We start from the raw sequence: 16,630 nt of genomic DNA, 5'->3' as shown, positions 1-16,630 counted from the left end.
TCATTACAGAGTTGATTTAGCTGCCTCATATGCAGTCACAGAGAACTAAGGTCATTGGGGGACATGTAATTATAGTACTTATATAGATGTGGTTTCTATTACTGGTTCCAGCCCTGTTCCCTATTTTAAGTACACGGTCTATCTTTCACAACAGTAGACCCTTACAAACTGTTAAAGGGCAACAACTTCTACAGCACCTCTCATCAAACGCGCTCAAAGCTCTTCACAAACACTAATTAAGCTTCGTAGCTCCCGGCATGCTAGGTATGATCCATTTTATATGGGGAGGGAAAATGAAGATAAGAGGCTAAGTTACTTGCCCAGGGTCACATAAGGAATGTAGGACAAAGTTGGGAATACAACCCAAGAATTTTGATTCCTAGTCCCTTGCCGTAACCACAAACTATGTACAACTGTCCATTACATTAGCCCAGGGTTGAAGTGCAAAGATCTATAGGCAATTTGTTAAATGGTGCATGATTACATGAGTTACATTTCAAAACCATCATGTCACAGTCATGTAAAACACATGTAAGATGCAGTGAAAGTGGAATTGGGCTTGACAACTGCTTGTGAAGATGGGAAATGCAAATTTTATCCATTTTTCTTCTAAAAAAAATCAGCGTAGGTGAGAGAGACACTTGTTGATTACTGCCAGTTGTAACATACCAATCTTTTGAACAGCTCAGAGGATATTGGATAACATTTTGAGTGAGGCTGACAGACTGTCTGAAGAGTAGCCTCCCTCAAGAACACGAGCATTTTAAAATCACTAGCAAGCCAGTCTTCCATGTCAGAGATGGGGTAGCAATAGCCAGAAAGGAGAATGGACTCCATTGCGGTCAAAAAAATTTCCCTCAGGCTCCCTTCATATTCCAGTACTGTGTCTAACTTACATTTGCTGTGCACCATTTCTGTATTCTCTGACAATGCCTTTTTGGCACTCAACGTCTGACTAAATGTTTGAAAAGGGACATTTACTAGTTCTCCTGTCACTCTAGTTTCTTTCCTTCCATTGAATACCATGTCCTCCTCCATTTTCAGTGCTCATCCCTCTCTTGGTCTTGCTCACTCTCCCCAGTCTCTTTGTTCCCCTTCCTTTTTTCACTGTAGTAGGAGTCTCTTCTTTGTTGTCTTCCAATCGGTTCATCCCAATCTATACTATCATCATTAACATTCACACCTTCCCTCCTGCCTTCCCTTGCTCACTAACCCTTTAATCTCTGTCCTTAGCTACACCCTTCAAGCTTCCCCAAACTCCCTTTTTCCCCCTTGCACAAATCCATTAATTTCTTTCAAAGCCAAAGGTCCATCTTACACAAATCACTCACCCCCATAGCTGTCTGCACTCATCCCCAACCACCTGCCATAGCTCTCATTTGTCCCTCAGCCACACTGCACTCACCCATCCTAAATCCTTGCGCCCTTCCAACTGGCTAGCTTGCATCAGGTGAGAGGGTGCTAGGGGCCCTGGGTCAAGGTTGGGGGGGATGGTTCTTCTCGTCCTCACGCTGTGATGTAGTGGGTACTGTCTCTTTCTCTCTCTCTGCCCCTCAGTCTGAGGAGTGGGACTGTACAGTAAGAGAGTCTTCTCTCCCACTTTCTATGGATCCCAGATGAGAGAGGGCTCCCATTCCTGCGTTATTGATTCCCTTCCCTTTCTAGGTGGGTGCCAAGACTCTGGGGACAAGAAGAACAGGCATGGACCATCCTGGTCTGCAGAATGGCATTCTGCTGCGCACACCACTCGCTCTGCCTGTTCCGAGACTAGGTCAGGCAGAGCAGATGGAGACCTGCTCAGTGCTCCACTCAGGGAACACCAGCCTGGTCACAAGACTGAGCAGGAATCAGCCTACTGGGCAAAAGACCCAGTACCTAGAGACTCAGGCCAAGACCTGGACATGGTTAATATCTTCGAGGCACCTCAGCGCATCCAAGGTGTGCTCAGCCCATACCAAGGCATAGCAATGTCTATACTGCTATTAGACACCCGCGGCTGGCCTGTGACAGCTGACTGGGACTCACAGGGGCTCGGGCTGCAGGGCTGTTTAATTATGATGTAGACATTTGGGCTCAGGCTGCGGCCTGAGCTCTGGGTCCCTCACAGGGTCCTAGAGCCCTGCCCCCGAGCCTGAGCCGAAACGTCTACACTGCAATTAAACAACCCTGCAGCCTGAGTCCTGCAAGGCAAAGTTAGCTGGCAGGAGTGACTGAATGGATCTGATTCAAAAAAGGGTGGCTATTGTGGGCTCTGCCCACGCTGAGGCACCTTCTTTGGCTACTGCTGACCAACACATCCTGAGCTTTGCTAATAATCACAGCCTTTCCCTTTTGGTCTGTCTCAATTCAAGCATTTAGTATCAGTGCCCTGCCTTCATAGACTTGCTAAAGGGGGATGGTGCTACTCAGTAGTAGCAACAAGTAGTAGACTGTTTTATTGGGGTTTTTGCAAAGTAATTGGCAATACATCTGTACCCACTTGGAAAGGTGCCCAGATATGAAAGGCTGGGCTGTGAGGACAATGCCTTCCCCAAACGATGTCATTTCTTGACTTCCTTGCTAGAACAAATCATTTATTTGGTTTGGCACTGGCTGTAGCAGTCTATCTGCCAGTGTCACCATGTTCTAAGGAGTGGCCGGAGTCAGGCTGTGCTCCTGGAACCAGGAAACTGCTATAGATGTTGCCCAGGTGGTTCTGCTCGCCCTGAGCATTTAGACTAGGCAAACCATGTGGCCATTCCATGACTGGAAAGCCTACCAAATATTTCAAAGTGCGCCGCGCAGAACAAAGTCTCCACAAGGCATGTGGCCTGCACTGTCAGTCGGCGTGGGTTGGCACCCCCCACACTATTGTAACAGTGAAGCGCAGTGCTGTTCAAAGGCGCTGAAGAGAGCTCAGAGATGCGCTGGACTATTTGGCAGGGCCATGGGCTTTTCCACGTTGCCATTTGATGTTGTGTTTGTTAGGGGAATGATTCAGCTGAGGGGATGAGGAATTGCGGTTCGTTTGTAGCCCTTTGACGCCCACATTTGTGCACTATGACTAAGTAGCAAGTGCACAGGCTGCGTGGGAGCGTGACTAAGGGCTTGTTATTCAAACAGGTATTTTGCTGCAAGTTAGGGTGCAAATCTACTCTGTAGTAGCTGGCTGTGCACAGACTGCTTATGTGGACCCTGCTGCTCACACACGAGATGTTCCCTAGTGTGCGTTGATCTGCTCCCTTTTCAAAGCATGGTAGATCCAGAAGTGCACTGTGGCCCGGTTAGTGTGTGGCCACAGGGCCCACATGGACAGTAAGTGTGTGGCAGACTAATTTGGGGTAGCTTTAAACCCCAGCTCATCATGAACTAAGTGTTCATGTAGATGAGCCATAAGAACCCTGGGATGAACTAACAGGCTAGCCTGATAAAATTATTTTCTATCCTCAGTCTTCTAATTTGATGAAGGCAAATACCTGAAGAACTTTTAGCTGCAATCCTGCTCCCACTGAAGTGAGTGGTGTTTGGGTCCTTTTTATTACACCACAGAGCGTAGGGTAGGGCTCAAGCACACTTCTCTCTCTCGCTTGCTCTGTGAGTGAATTTAGGTGCCTATGCAACCCACTCCTCCTGGGTGTGGTGTTCTGTCCCATCTAGTGGCACCGAGACCACTTTGAGACAGAGAGATTAATGAGTCTGCTCTATAGTCTTCGCTTACAGCCATGTGGCTTTTAGCTCATGTAGTAGAGCTCATGTATTTAGTTCCAGAGATCCCAGATTCGATCCTGCCCACCGACGACCGGGGTCTGTTGGTGTTTCACCTAGATGCCAGCACCTGAAGAACAAAGAGTTCTACTTATCCACAGAATTGGCACAACATGGGCAAGAGCAGGGCCAGCTTTCTCAAACGGCCTGGCCACCATGCCTAAGTACCTATCCCTGCACTGGAGGAATCACCTCTAGGAATGAAAGTACAACACACTTCCATACCTATCCAGGCCTACCCGGCCTTCCAACAAAGATACCAGTTAGTGCTAATTTTTTTCAGAGACTGATCCTCACCTCCTAGCCATGGCTTTCAGCTCTGTGTGCAGAACCGCACCTGTGTCTCACTGGCATGAGGCCAAGGCCTGCCTGGTGAAGAACCGGCCAGTTCATTCTGCCTCCATTGCTCCTGTGGGTAGCAAGACCTTCCTTGGCAGGGTAATTGGCAACTTTTTATCCCCAGTTTTCTTTTCATTTTTGCCCCTTTAATTTGGCCCTAAATTCTCTGGTGTTGACTTGTCCCTGAGGGACTCCTACGCCTGAGGAGCTGAATCAGTGCCTCTGACCCATAACCCCAGGAGATGAGGTAAAATGGTTAAAAAACAAGAAGTAGTAGATGCATTCCCTGCTGTGATCTCCTTCAGGACTGCGGTGATGGAGAACTCTGACGTGTCTGCTCTGGATTTTGCCCCGTTCCACTCAAGAGCTGACCTTTGCTCTTGCCCCCCATCTCCCGCCAAAAAAATCATTGCTGCCTAGAGCTAGGTGAATTTTTTTTTTTTGGACAAATAGTTTTTTTGCCAGAAAATGCAGTTTCACATCAACTGAAATGATCTGTGAATTTGTGTGGAGTTCACCAGATAATTTACCCCAAACTGAAAAATTCAAAATGTTTCTGTAATGTTAAAATGAAACATTTTGTTTTGCTTTTGTTAAAAGGAAAACTAGATGCACAAAATGGCCTGAGGAGAAGCCACCTGCAGTTTAATCTTGAGCTGACAGGTTAGGGGACTCACCTGACATATGGGAGACCTGCATTCAATTTCCACCCTCTGCAGAGCAGAGTCTTGAACTTGGGTCTTCTACAACTCAAACAAGTATCCTGCCCACCCTACTGCTTTTGCCCTGGCCCAATGACTCATCATTGTCTATGAATGACTGTGAATTGCCACTGTGGCCAACAACTGATGTCAGTGGGGGAGAGAACACATACAAGTGACTCTAGAGCACAGTGGCTAAGCTGCTCACCTAGAATGTAGCAGACCCAAATTCAAGTCCTGCTCTAATAACTAGTTAATTAGTTATACACACTGGCCCAGCAGCAGAGCTGAGCCAATCCCCTAGTGGTGAGAGCACTCTCCTGCAATGTGGGAGATTCAGGTTGAAATCCATTTGCCACCTCAGGTGATGGGGAGAAACTGAACCTTAGTCTCCCACATCCCAGGAGAATGCCATAGCTACTAGGCTAAAACTTGTAGAGGAGATGGTGGTTCCTCCTCTTTTGTGAATCTAGTTTTCCTTTGCTGGTGTCAAAATCAAAACAAAATGTTTCAAGTTCGGCTGAATTGAAACATTTCATTTTGACCCAACTCAAAACCTTTTTCAATTTGCCAAAAACTTTAATTCAAAAAAAGAACATTTTCAGTTTGACCTGAAATGAAACCTTTTTTTCCAATTTTTCAGAATGGCCAGAGAACTGAAACAGCCATTATTTGCCTAGCTTGACTGCTGCCTCCCCTCTCTAGCACTGACATGCTACCTGTCTCCAAGAGTGGCCTTGTAAGGAGCAAGCAAATGCTCATACTTCATCTCCCACTCTGAACAGTGATCCAAGGGTTAGGTCAGTGCTCTGATGCAACTGCTGTTCAGCAATGTCTTCATTCTGCCTTAGCTATGCCCTTCCCACCCACAGCATTAGGTTTAGCAGGAGACCAGTGGCTGTGCATTAGCACAGTCCCCTAACAATGGTAAGGGCTCTCAGCCACCACAAAACTGCTCCTGCTCCAGCTTTTTTCCCAGGTGCAAACCAGGCAACCATTTTATACCATGGAGCAAATGCTCCTTGACTTCCCAGCCTGGCAGTGAGATTCCTAAGGAAGATCTGATTGCAGCCTGGCCAGCAATCAGCAGCTCTCCCTTTTGATTTACCCAGGGACCTTCCACTTTGGGCTGGACTCCACCGCATAGATCTGGGGCCTCCTGTTTGCTTCCATTGGCTCTCTCAGCCCCCTACAGAGGAGTCCAAGGAGTCCCAACCAGTTTCTTGTGAAAAAGGGAAAATCTGTCCAAAAGATCCCACTCAGTGAGTCCTCTGGGGACTAATTGGATGGGATCTCCTGGGACAGACAGAACAACTTCCTGCAATATCTTTGAGAGACCATGTTGTATTAAGTATATGAATAGTTTATGTAACATAGTGAGTGGAGGGGGGTATACAATCTGTGGGGGAAGTTTACCACAGCTCCTCCAAGAAGTGATAACAGTAGGGGATGATCAAGGCAAATCATTCTGGTTATAACACCTCCTGGGAGGTACCACCTCCTGGAAAGGGCTCACATATTCTGGTTCAAGATGGATTCTCCAGAGACCAACAGACAAAAAAAGGCCATTTGGCTAAGTGGCCCAACCTTAAACTGACTCAGGGTCTTGGTTCTGGTTCCTGTGCTAAAGACTGAGGGGAATTTCATAGAATATCAGGATTAGAAGGGACCTCAGGAGATCATCTAGTCCAACCCCCTGCTCAAAGCAGGACCAATCCCCAGACAGATTTTACCCCAGTTCACTAAATGGCCCTAGCAAGGATTGAACTCACAACCCTGGGTTTAGCAGGCCAATGCTCAAACCACTGAGCTATCCCTCCCCCAAGATGTGGGTGTATCATGGATTTATAGCACGGCAATATTATGATATTTTCTGTCTTATTAGCTATCCCTTGCTTAATGATTCCCAGCATTCTGTTCACTTTTCTGACTGCCGCTGCACATTGAGTGGATGTTTTCAGAGACCAATGACTCCAAGATCTTTCCTGAGTGGTAACAGCTAATTTAGACCCCATCATTTTATATGTATAGTTGGGATTATGTTTTCCAATGTGCATTAATTTGCATTTATCAACATTGAATGTCATCTGCCATGTTGTTCCCAGTCACCCATTTTTGTGAGATCCCTTTGTAACTCTTCACAGTTTGCTTTGGACATAACCATCTTGAGTAATTTTGTACCATCTGCAAATTTTCCCACCTCACTGTTTACCTCTTTTTCCAGATTATTTATGAATATGTTGAAGAGCCCTGGTCCCAATACAGATCTCTTGGGGGCACCACTATTCACCTCTCGCCATTCTGAAAACTGACCATTTATTCCTACCTTTTGTTTCCTATCTTTTAACCAGTTACCAATCCATGAGAGGACCTTGCCTTTTATCCAATTCCAGCTTAATTTGCTTAAGAGCTTTTGGTGAGGGACCTTGTCAAAGGCTTTCTGAAAATCTAAGTACACTATTTCCACTGGATCCCCTTTGTTCACATGCTTGTTAACCCCTTGCCTCCAAAGACTTTTAGTAGATTGGTGAGGCATGATTTCCCTTGTCCTCTTCTGCAGCTTCTCAAGCAGAAAGTTATCCAAACATGGCCCAGGTCAACCCATTAAAAACAAAGGAAAGAAATCACAGAAGCGATGCTTCTCCTACAAACTTAACTCACCTTCCTGAGCAGAGGGCTGGTTAGCAGAGCTGGAATGACAAGGCCTGGATAAGAAGGCTCAGGTAAGACTTTTTTCCTCAGTGTTCTCCTGCTATGTTCAGACAACTAGTTATTTCACTGGGTTTCCTCACACTGAAGCTGATACGAATGACAAACAGGAAGGCATAGGCAGTGAAACAACTAATTTCCCACCCATTTCCATCTCATTGCTGCCCTGGGAGACGGGATTACAAGGCATTTTAACTTTGCAGGAGATCCCATTGGGATGTAAACAGACAGTCTACAATGGCCACAGAAGCAAGGATGACTTTGCAATCCTCCCTGGAGTGGGCATAGAAATCCTTATCTTAGCAAAAGACCAACCCCCACGTCATCCTGAAGGAATCTATAGCCAGGCAAATGGACTCATCACTTTGAAACTCCTGCTGTGAAGCATCTTCAGAAGCGCTCTGGGCTTCACCTGCATCCACCTGTGTTTTACTTGAGCCACTTTGACTTGAATGTATTCCTTGTCAGAGACCCCACCCTAGGCCGCGAAAGGCAGACACTCAGCTCAGCGCTACACAACTTGTGGCATCATTTATTTCAGATACTTCCCTGAATGACTTTTACTTCTCACCCAGAATTACGGCTCACAATGCATTTCCACACAAACACGTGCATCTTGGATACTGGAAGGCTGACAGCCAGACTCAACAGCATCTAGCTACCTCAAAATACACAGGTCACAAGCTCTTTGGTGTCCTGAGTGACATGGTAGCGTCAGCAGCTTAAAAATCCTCCCAAAGGAAGCGCTTCCTTCAGCCTAACCATTCAAAAGGCACTCAAGCCCCGCTCCTCAGAGGGACTTAGGGGTTGCTCTGCTCTGCATTGCAATGCTTAACCCCAGGTGCCCTGCTGTGAAGTGGAATCCTCAGCCCTGAGCTAAGTGTTCAGGCCCCCTAGACAATGCATGGGGAGAATTGGTTGCCTCAGAAAGAGGTCCTCACATGCCAGGAAGCTGAGATGGGAGCCACCTAAGCAAGCCAGGAGTAACATGCTGAGGACAGGGACAGGGTGAGGGATGGGGGGAGGAGAGGGGCTTAGGAGTCTAAGTGGCTGACGTGGTGTTAGGGTTGCCAACTTTCTACTCTCACAAAACTGAATACCCTTGGCCCACCCCTCCTCTGAGCCCTCCTCACCCCCATAGCTCGGTCTCCCCACCCTCACTCACTCATTTTTACCGGGCTGGCTCAGGGGGTTAGGGTGCAGGGGGGGTACGGGCTCTGGTGTGAGGCTGGGGAGGAGAGGGTTGGGGTGCAGGAGAGTGCTCTGGGCTGGGACCGAGGGGTTCGTAGGGGGATCAGGGATGGGGCAAGGTTTGGGATGTGCGTGGGGGGTGAAGGCTCGGCTGGGGGTGTGGGCTCCGGGGTGGGGCTGGGGATTAGAGTTTTGGGGTGCAGGAAGGTGCTCCAGGCTAGAACTGAGGGGTTTGGAAGGTGAGAGGGGGTCAGGGGTGCAGCTCCCAAAGGCAGCTGTATGTTCCCCCTCCAGCTCCTACGCAGAGATGCAGCTAGGAAGCTCTGCGCACTGCCCTGTCCACAGGCACCAACCCTGCAGCTCCCATTGGCCATGGTTCCCACTCAATGGAAACTGTAAAGCTGGCACTTGGAATGGGGGCACCATGCTGAGCCCTCTGGGTGCTCCTATACCTAGGAGGGGGGACATGCTGCTGCTTCCGGGAGCTGTGCGGAGACACGGCAGGCAGGGTGCTTGCCTAAGCCCCACTGCACTGCCGACTGGACTTTTAACGGCCCCGTCAGCAGTGCTGAGCCAGGGTCCCTTTTTGACCAGGCGTTTTGGTCAAAAACTGGACACCTGGCAACCCTACCTGGTTTGTCTGGCTGATGGGCCAGAGATAGGCACCTTCCTTGGCTTGGAATCATCAGCTGCAATCCCTCTCCTGGATTTAGGCACCTAAGACAGTTCAGTCACATAGGTAGCCCATGCCCTAGCAGCTGTGCTCTCTCACTCTGGCCCTACATTCCCCCGGGCCCTAGCTGTCTTTTCTGTGGGTACCGTGCTGCTCCCAATCTGTGGCCTGCATCCAGCCCTCCTGCTGCAAGGACTGCCAGATATCAAATGTTGGGCATGCTCAGAGCACCCCTACAGGATCAGGTCACACCAGCAAGCTAGGGTTTCCCCTCCTACTTTGAGATTCCTGCTTCAGGGCCTCCCAGAGCGTCAGCTAGAGCTAGGACTCCAAGGCATTCACTTGTTGGATGGCAGCATCAGGGCTTAGCCAATCTGCATATTTCCACCAGAAGACACTTAGGCATCTATGGGTCTTAGGAGCCTATCAGTGTTTGGCAGCAGCTGAGAGGCAGTTTTTAAAATATCAGTGGGGCCTAAATGGTGGACGTAGGCATCTAAAGAGCCAGGTAGGTGCCTAAATACCTTTGAGCATCTGGGCCTCAGAGACCGTAGTGATGAGCATGATGGCATCAAAGCCCAGACAGGTCGAGATTACAGACCTCATTACAGAAAGTGATTTCATGGCAATTCAACATCCAACAAATAAAAGAGGGCAGAGGTCTGACTGTAGATCTGTTCTGTGCAACAAGAAATAAAAATGCATGAATTCCTACAGTAACTATCACCATGAGATGCACTTAAGTAAATGTACAAATCAGAAATAATCAAAGCCTTTGAAAAGGACCCAACTTGATGAATAAAATGCACCATGATGTGCTGAAGGATACTGCATTTAGCCCATTATGAAGTAGAAACTTGAGAAATGTAAGACTGAATTAATTTTATGAAATGAGCTAAAAAGATCTCAGTTCTACTCATTTCCATCCCCAAGCCCCTCCCCCCCACACCTCAGTGTCTCCTAGCAGCAGGGCAAACTACTGAAAGGACAGTAGCCTCAGCAAGGCCGGATTGTGAGCTGAGTTACATCAGTGTGATTCTGACAAACCCCTTTTGACTCCATGACTAAGTTACCGATTTACACCAGCGGCCTTTGGTAAGTTTTCTGACACACTGGTACAAATTCCTACTTTTGTGTCTCATGCATCATGGACACATTTTTAAAAACCCATCTAGCAGCTTCTCCCCCACCCACAGAAAAGTAACCTAACAAGTTCATGTGTTGTCAACACACCTATTGGACTGCTGCATGTGTTGGCTCATGTCGAAAGAGAACAAACTATTGAGCACTTGCTCCAACTTATTTGGGAAAATAAAGTGCATCAATTGATATAAAAATAGTATTCTATGCTCTAAGCCAGGGATCGGCAACCTTTGGCACACGGCCTGCCAGGGTAAGCACCTTGGCGGGCTGGGACGGGCTGGTTTGTTTACCTACTGCGTCCGCAAATTCGGCCAATCATGGCTCCCACTGGCTGCGGTTCACCGCTCCAGACCAATGGGGGCGGCGGGAAGCGGCGGCCAGTATGTCCCTCGGCCCGCGCCACTTCCAGCAGCTCCCATTGGAGCAGCGAATCTTGGCCAGTGGCAGCCACGATCGGCCAAACCTGCAGACGCAGCAGGTAAACAAACCGGCCCAGCCCGCAAGGGTGCTTACCGTGGCGGGCAGCGTGCCAAAGGTTGACGATCCCTGATCTAAGCCATATCATTACATTAAGGCCCCCTTCTGCAGCTTTTACATCCAATAGTATTTATTCCCGAATAGCTTCAATTGAACACAGTGACTCTCTTTGTACAAACACCAGGGGTGAAAGTAACTTACAGGACTTACTGGTACATCCGAGTCCTGAGCGGGGGTGTGGCCTCAACCAGAAGAGGCGTGGCCTCAACTGGAAGAGGCGGGGCCTTTCAAGATTGAAAGACCCTGGGGCTCCAGCTGTGGCTGGGAGCCCCAGGGCCTTTAAATCACCCTGGAGCTACCAACTGCAGAGGCGGCTGGGAGCCCCGGGGCCAGGGGCGAATTAAAGGGCCCGGGGCTTCAGCTGCCACGGAGCTCTGGGCCCTTTAAATTACCGCGGGAGCCCAGCTGCTGGAGCTCCGGCGGTGCTTTAAAGGGCCCGGGGCTCCCCGCAGCGACTGGAGCACTGGGCTCTTTAAATCACTGCCGTGGAAGCAGGTCCAGTCCGATATGGCATACTGGCTCTTGCCAGTATGCCGTACCGGACCAGACCAGCTTACTTTCACATCTGACAAGTACCACTCCGTGTGAGTAGGGTTTGTGGAATAAAGCCCTTTATGTGAAAATACAGTTTCATCTGAAGCATTTCCTGACATTTCTCTGCCTTCACCCCTTTTTCAAAGTCACCTTGGCCCAGATTTCCACAGGAAGGGAAGTTAGGAGCATAAATATCTGAGGATTTGGGCCCCTCTGACTATCTTTATTGTGAACCTCAGGACACCTGTTTTGTAAAAATCTCTTTACCATCTAAATAAAGATGGAAAACTCACTCAAGTGACCTCAATTTATTTTATTTAAAGCATCAGAAACACAGTCCTTGTAGTTCATTTGTACTCGTAACCATCAATATTTTCTAAATCACGTTAACATTCATGTATAACAAAAAACATTTTCTGAGCTGTGCAAAGTACAAAGGAATTGTTCAATTAGCTGCAACCATTTCTAGAACAGCATATCTGGCATTTTACAAAATGAGGCTGCCAGAAGGTTTCTTTCACTTTTTTTCCCTTGTAGGACACGCACGCACACTCCCTCCCCCTCCTTTATCTTTCCTTTGTATGCAATTTAAAAATGGATCACAGTAAGCGCCAATCCCCTCCCATGGTCAAAGACTTTCTAAATGGCACTGGGTAATTTTCTTGTACCACTGATCAGTCTTATGTTCTGCAGTTGTGCTCTTCGCATGGAATTGATTTGTCCAAGAAAATTATTCAATAATCAAGACTATTATGGTAAGCAATAAATGGGGACCAGAAACAGCTGTTTTCAAAATATCAAACACCAAAAAATATTTCTCCTAATAGGAGGTGTGACTGAAAGGGTTATTTTGCCTTCATTATCTATAGTTAAAAATTATTATTGTTCTGACTGCAAAATACATTAAAAACACTGATTTTACACAGACATTTCTGTATTTTCTTGCATAACGGCTTTTGTCCTGTTAGATTTAAGCATTAGAACAGTGAAATCTGGAACTATTTTAGATCTGACTGAATACAATATGATTCCTGTTTCATTTCTCTGGATATAGTAAACATACCATGGAACAGAATTTTAACTGATATTTAGCCACTATAGTTTGTCAGAGAAATCTGTTTCTGACAATGCTAACCAAGAATTTATATATATATATATGTGTGTATAGAACACATTGGGGGGGGGGGAGGGGAGCATTGTCAGCTTGCTAGCTGACCGGATCGTGGCTCAAGGTGCAGAGATACCATTTCTGATTTGGATGAAAGGACTGGAAAGATAGTGCTCTATTCTTCAATCAGCCTTTTGCAGAAAAAATTTCTTAAAGCTCTTATTGGTTATAAAAAGGCAATTTTCTCTTAACAATAACCGTTTATTTTACTGATGACTGATTACCACCTGGAACATGAACAAATGTGGTAACGTTACAAATACCCCCCCGCCATCCTCCCAGAAAATAATGTTTCTGTGATTTGAAGATGCAATACTTGGCCGCAGACTGTGTTTCTGGAATCTGTTTGTTACAAATGACAGGAAGAGAAACTTATTTTACAGAGAACAAAGTCTTTCAGTTCAACATAAGTAGGAATGTTCACTTATACATGTTTTGATATGTGCTAGCATACCTGGCTTGAATGAAAACAAAACCTACACCTTCGGCATAAGAAATACTGGGAACAAAGTAATGGCATACACCCATTGGGTCCCCTCTTTTTACTAAAATCATCTCCAGGTTACTGCAACTATAACATAGTCTTGAATGACCACCATATCCTGGTCTGGGCAAGCAGCCAGTCACTAGAAAAGGCAGGGCACAACATAGTTAAGAATATTCTTTTGTTACAACTTGGTTATAGGATACCACAACTGAATCTTTTTTTTTAAATACTCCCACACTTGCATTATCTGATTTTTCTCTTCTTTGTTTGATACAAATAACTGCATAAACTTACTTTACATTTATTGCACCTTTAGGTCCCTTGTAGATGGAGGGTTATATTGCCTGATATATTTTGTATTGTAGCTTGACCAGGTTAGAACAGTGTTGAGAACTGTACATTTCTACAGTAAAAAAAAAAATCACATTTTGACAATGCTAATTACAGCTGTTGCAGTTCAGCTCTCTTCTCTCTGATGCAACGACAGAGGAAAATTCCACGATTCCTGTGCTTGCTGGAACCTGCAGTGTTCTTTTTATTGCCATATAAAAGTCAATTAAAATTACTCCTCCTGGAAATGCTCCCAATTCTTGAATAATTATCATTGTCTAGACAGATTACTGTGCTTTATTAAGGGTCTTTAGAAACTATATATAAAGAATGTTCTTATGTTCTTATGAAAGTGAGTTACCTACAAACACACACACACACATACGCACACACACATATATATATATCACCGCCTAATCTGATTTTTCTCTCTTGCTTCATGTAGTACTAGCAAACATTTTCATCTTGATGAAATCTACTTTCAGTACATTTCGGAATTCACATGTTAAATGTGAAACCTGTTAATGTTGCTGTTAACAGTCTCTTTCTTAAGCCAAACAGGATCTTCCTATTAATAAAATAATAATAATAAAAGCACCAGATGTATGAAAAGCAGGAAATGCCTGATCTGTTAGGAATATATGTATATATATCATGTATAACAGTTCTTACATTAAAAAGGTATTAATTAGAGAGACAATGTGGATGAGGCAATATCTTTTATTGGACCAAATAGTTGGTCCAATAAATGGTATTACCTCACTCAACTTGCCTTTCTAATACCCTGGGACCAACACAGCTGCAACAATACTGCAAACAATTAAAAAGGGTATGTCATACCAAAAAAAAAAAAAAAAAAAAAAAGGAATGGAAAGGTGGATACTGGATAGGCAAAAAAATGCTGCATATAATATGGACAGATGATAAACCAAAGGGTTTCTACTCAAATAACCGCAATTGAATGATGGAGCCAGAGTTCTTCAAGGATCTGCCCAGTGCATCTCACAGGTACTTCAGAACTCTGATCACTAACACACTTACTGACATCCTTATGCAGCATATTTTTGAGGTATATAGAAAGCATGACACTAACATTTTGGACTTCAAATTCTTTCTTGCAGAACAATGCACAAATCTTTAGCTGGGTTTTTCCACACACTCTCTTTTTCCCCCAGGAAATATAAAATCCCAGTTCAAGAGCTCCCTACTCTGCCTCCTGCCACACCCAAATCCATCTTGCATAGGCCAGCAATAAGAACACTGCAGCTCTGACAAATAAGTTACAGCAATATAACAACTTTTTAAAAGATATTTTCTCTATAATTTACATAATGGGTAACAGTTGGAGTTTAGTTTAGATACAAACCAAATGTGCATCCTCTCAGTCTATGATTCCAAGTGGAAGGCACTACTTCAACATACCACTGTATGTACTGTACATGGTTTTGGAAGCACAGCAGATACTGTGGTTCCAGAGCTATAGAATGAAGGGCCCGGGGAGTCTTTGGATGTAAAAATGGCAGTGGATATCAGTCACATTTCCCTTTGCTGTCTCTTCTTGTGCTATGGAATTTCCCCTAAAAGATCTTTCAGTTCAGAGAGCAGTGATGGGGAAGAAAGCAAGCCCTCAGAAACTCTCTACAAAGCTTCCGGGGAAGAGGCCCGTCCTGCCATTTCGCTGTAATGTCCCCTTATACCAGCCATCCTCTCTTTTCTTGTGCACAAACACAATGTCACCTTCTTTCAGTTCAATCTCTGCTTCGCTTTGAGGAGGATATGGAACCACGACACGATACCTTTGAAAACAAAAGAGAATACCTTAGCATACACAAATCAAATAGTATGACAATGTTTTTTGGAGTAGGACCCTCAAGAGGGCACGGCCACGAAAGACAGGCGGCAGATTCAAACCAGCAGCTCTGCAAGCTAATTTGGTTTGCCCCATGTACTAGATCACCTGCATCTGCCCGAAGCCATACCTCTTCAGATGTGAGCTTGTCCCCTCTTAAGAGCTATACAGGGTCAGGGCTGATTGCTATTTAAATGGGAGACTTCCCAGGAAAACCACAGGTGACCATGTTAATGAGTTCAATAGATGACAAACTCTTCCTTCTAAATCAGTACTGAAGCAATGCCCCAGGATGATGCTGGGACCCCTGTGCTACTTTAGGTGCTGCCTTTTTAATGATATAAAACAGTTCCTGCTCTCATGTGATCTTCAATGACCCCAGGGCATTTTTCAGAAAAGGGCACATGGGATGTTAGCTCCAGCATCCTGGTCAAAGTCCAGTTTAGGTTGTTACACTGGGGCCTAAACTTCCTCAGAAGTTTCAGCCGCATACAGGTTTCTTTCGCACTTCTTGTTCTAAATTGTTGTATAGTGTTGCGGTGCTTTTCTACAAGCACTGTGTTTTACTCCACAGGTGCTTGCAGCTCATAGGAGAATTGAGTCCGCCACTTTTAAATACAGCTGGGTGGGAAAAAAATTCACCAATTCAACCAGCTTTAGTTTTAAACTATTCTGTGGTCTTTAGAGTGAAAGAAACTGGGCTCAGACCTGGCTTTAGTGACGAGGCCTTTTGTGAAGACACAGCTGTGTATTCTTCAAAAACAGTTATGTAAGTAGCATAGCCAGTCATAGCGTGGGACATTTGTTAGATAGCATGCTTGGCATTCAGGGGGTGACATGAGGTTTATAGCAACAGGGGGCAAAAGGTCGGGAGGATTATATTATTGGGGTGAAATGGGGTACGAAGGATTTAATAAGTGAGTAGGGGCCTAGAGAGGGTTTTGGATTGGTCCCCTGCAGTTCATCGTTCAAGGTGTGAGGGGCTGCCAGAGGTTATTTAGTGGTATATTGCTGGGCATGGTGGGTATGTCCCCGCAAATCAGTAGAACTTGTGTGCTGGTATTCTTGGCACAAACCTAAGGCCATTCCTGGCTGGGTGGGACAGAAATTAACCTTCTTTCTCAAACTAAAATAGGTTGCACCTCAATCTCCTGTTTTGTCCCCTTTACCTAAGACAAGGTTTCCCCATGACCTCATAAAGGTCAATCCAGGTTGCTCTTAGAGC

The 16,630-nt window shown here is 45.7% G+C and overlaps 1 protein-coding gene across 3 annotated transcripts in view; it reads right to left on the bottom strand.

The window, feature by feature from the left end:
* Nucleotides 1-11,869: 11,869 nt before the first annotated feature.
* The window catches only part of SH3RF3 (SH3 domain containing ring finger 3), a 402,883-nt gene continuing 398,122 nt past the window's right edge, over nucleotides 11,870-16,630 (bottom strand). For all 3 annotated transcript variants that reach the window (XM_054010738.1, XM_054010746.1, XM_054010753.1), the window contains one exon: nucleotides 11,870-15,352. In XM_054010738.1, coding sequence (XP_053866713.1) covers nucleotides 15,184-15,352 — 169 coding nt within the window. In that variant the 3' untranslated portion in view covers nucleotides 11,870-15,183. The remainder of the gene's footprint in view (nucleotides 15,353-16,630) is intronic.

Source organism: Malaclemys terrapin, chromosome 1 (assembly GCF_027887155.1).
Source record: "Malaclemys terrapin pileata isolate rMalTer1 chromosome 1, rMalTer1.hap1, whole genome shotgun sequence".
Classification (NCBI taxonomy): Eukaryota; Metazoa; Chordata; order Testudines; family Emydidae; genus Malaclemys; species Malaclemys terrapin.
The sequence above is the reverse complement of the archived record's forward strand: the minus strand, read 5'-3'. Positions and strand labels throughout refer to the sequence as shown.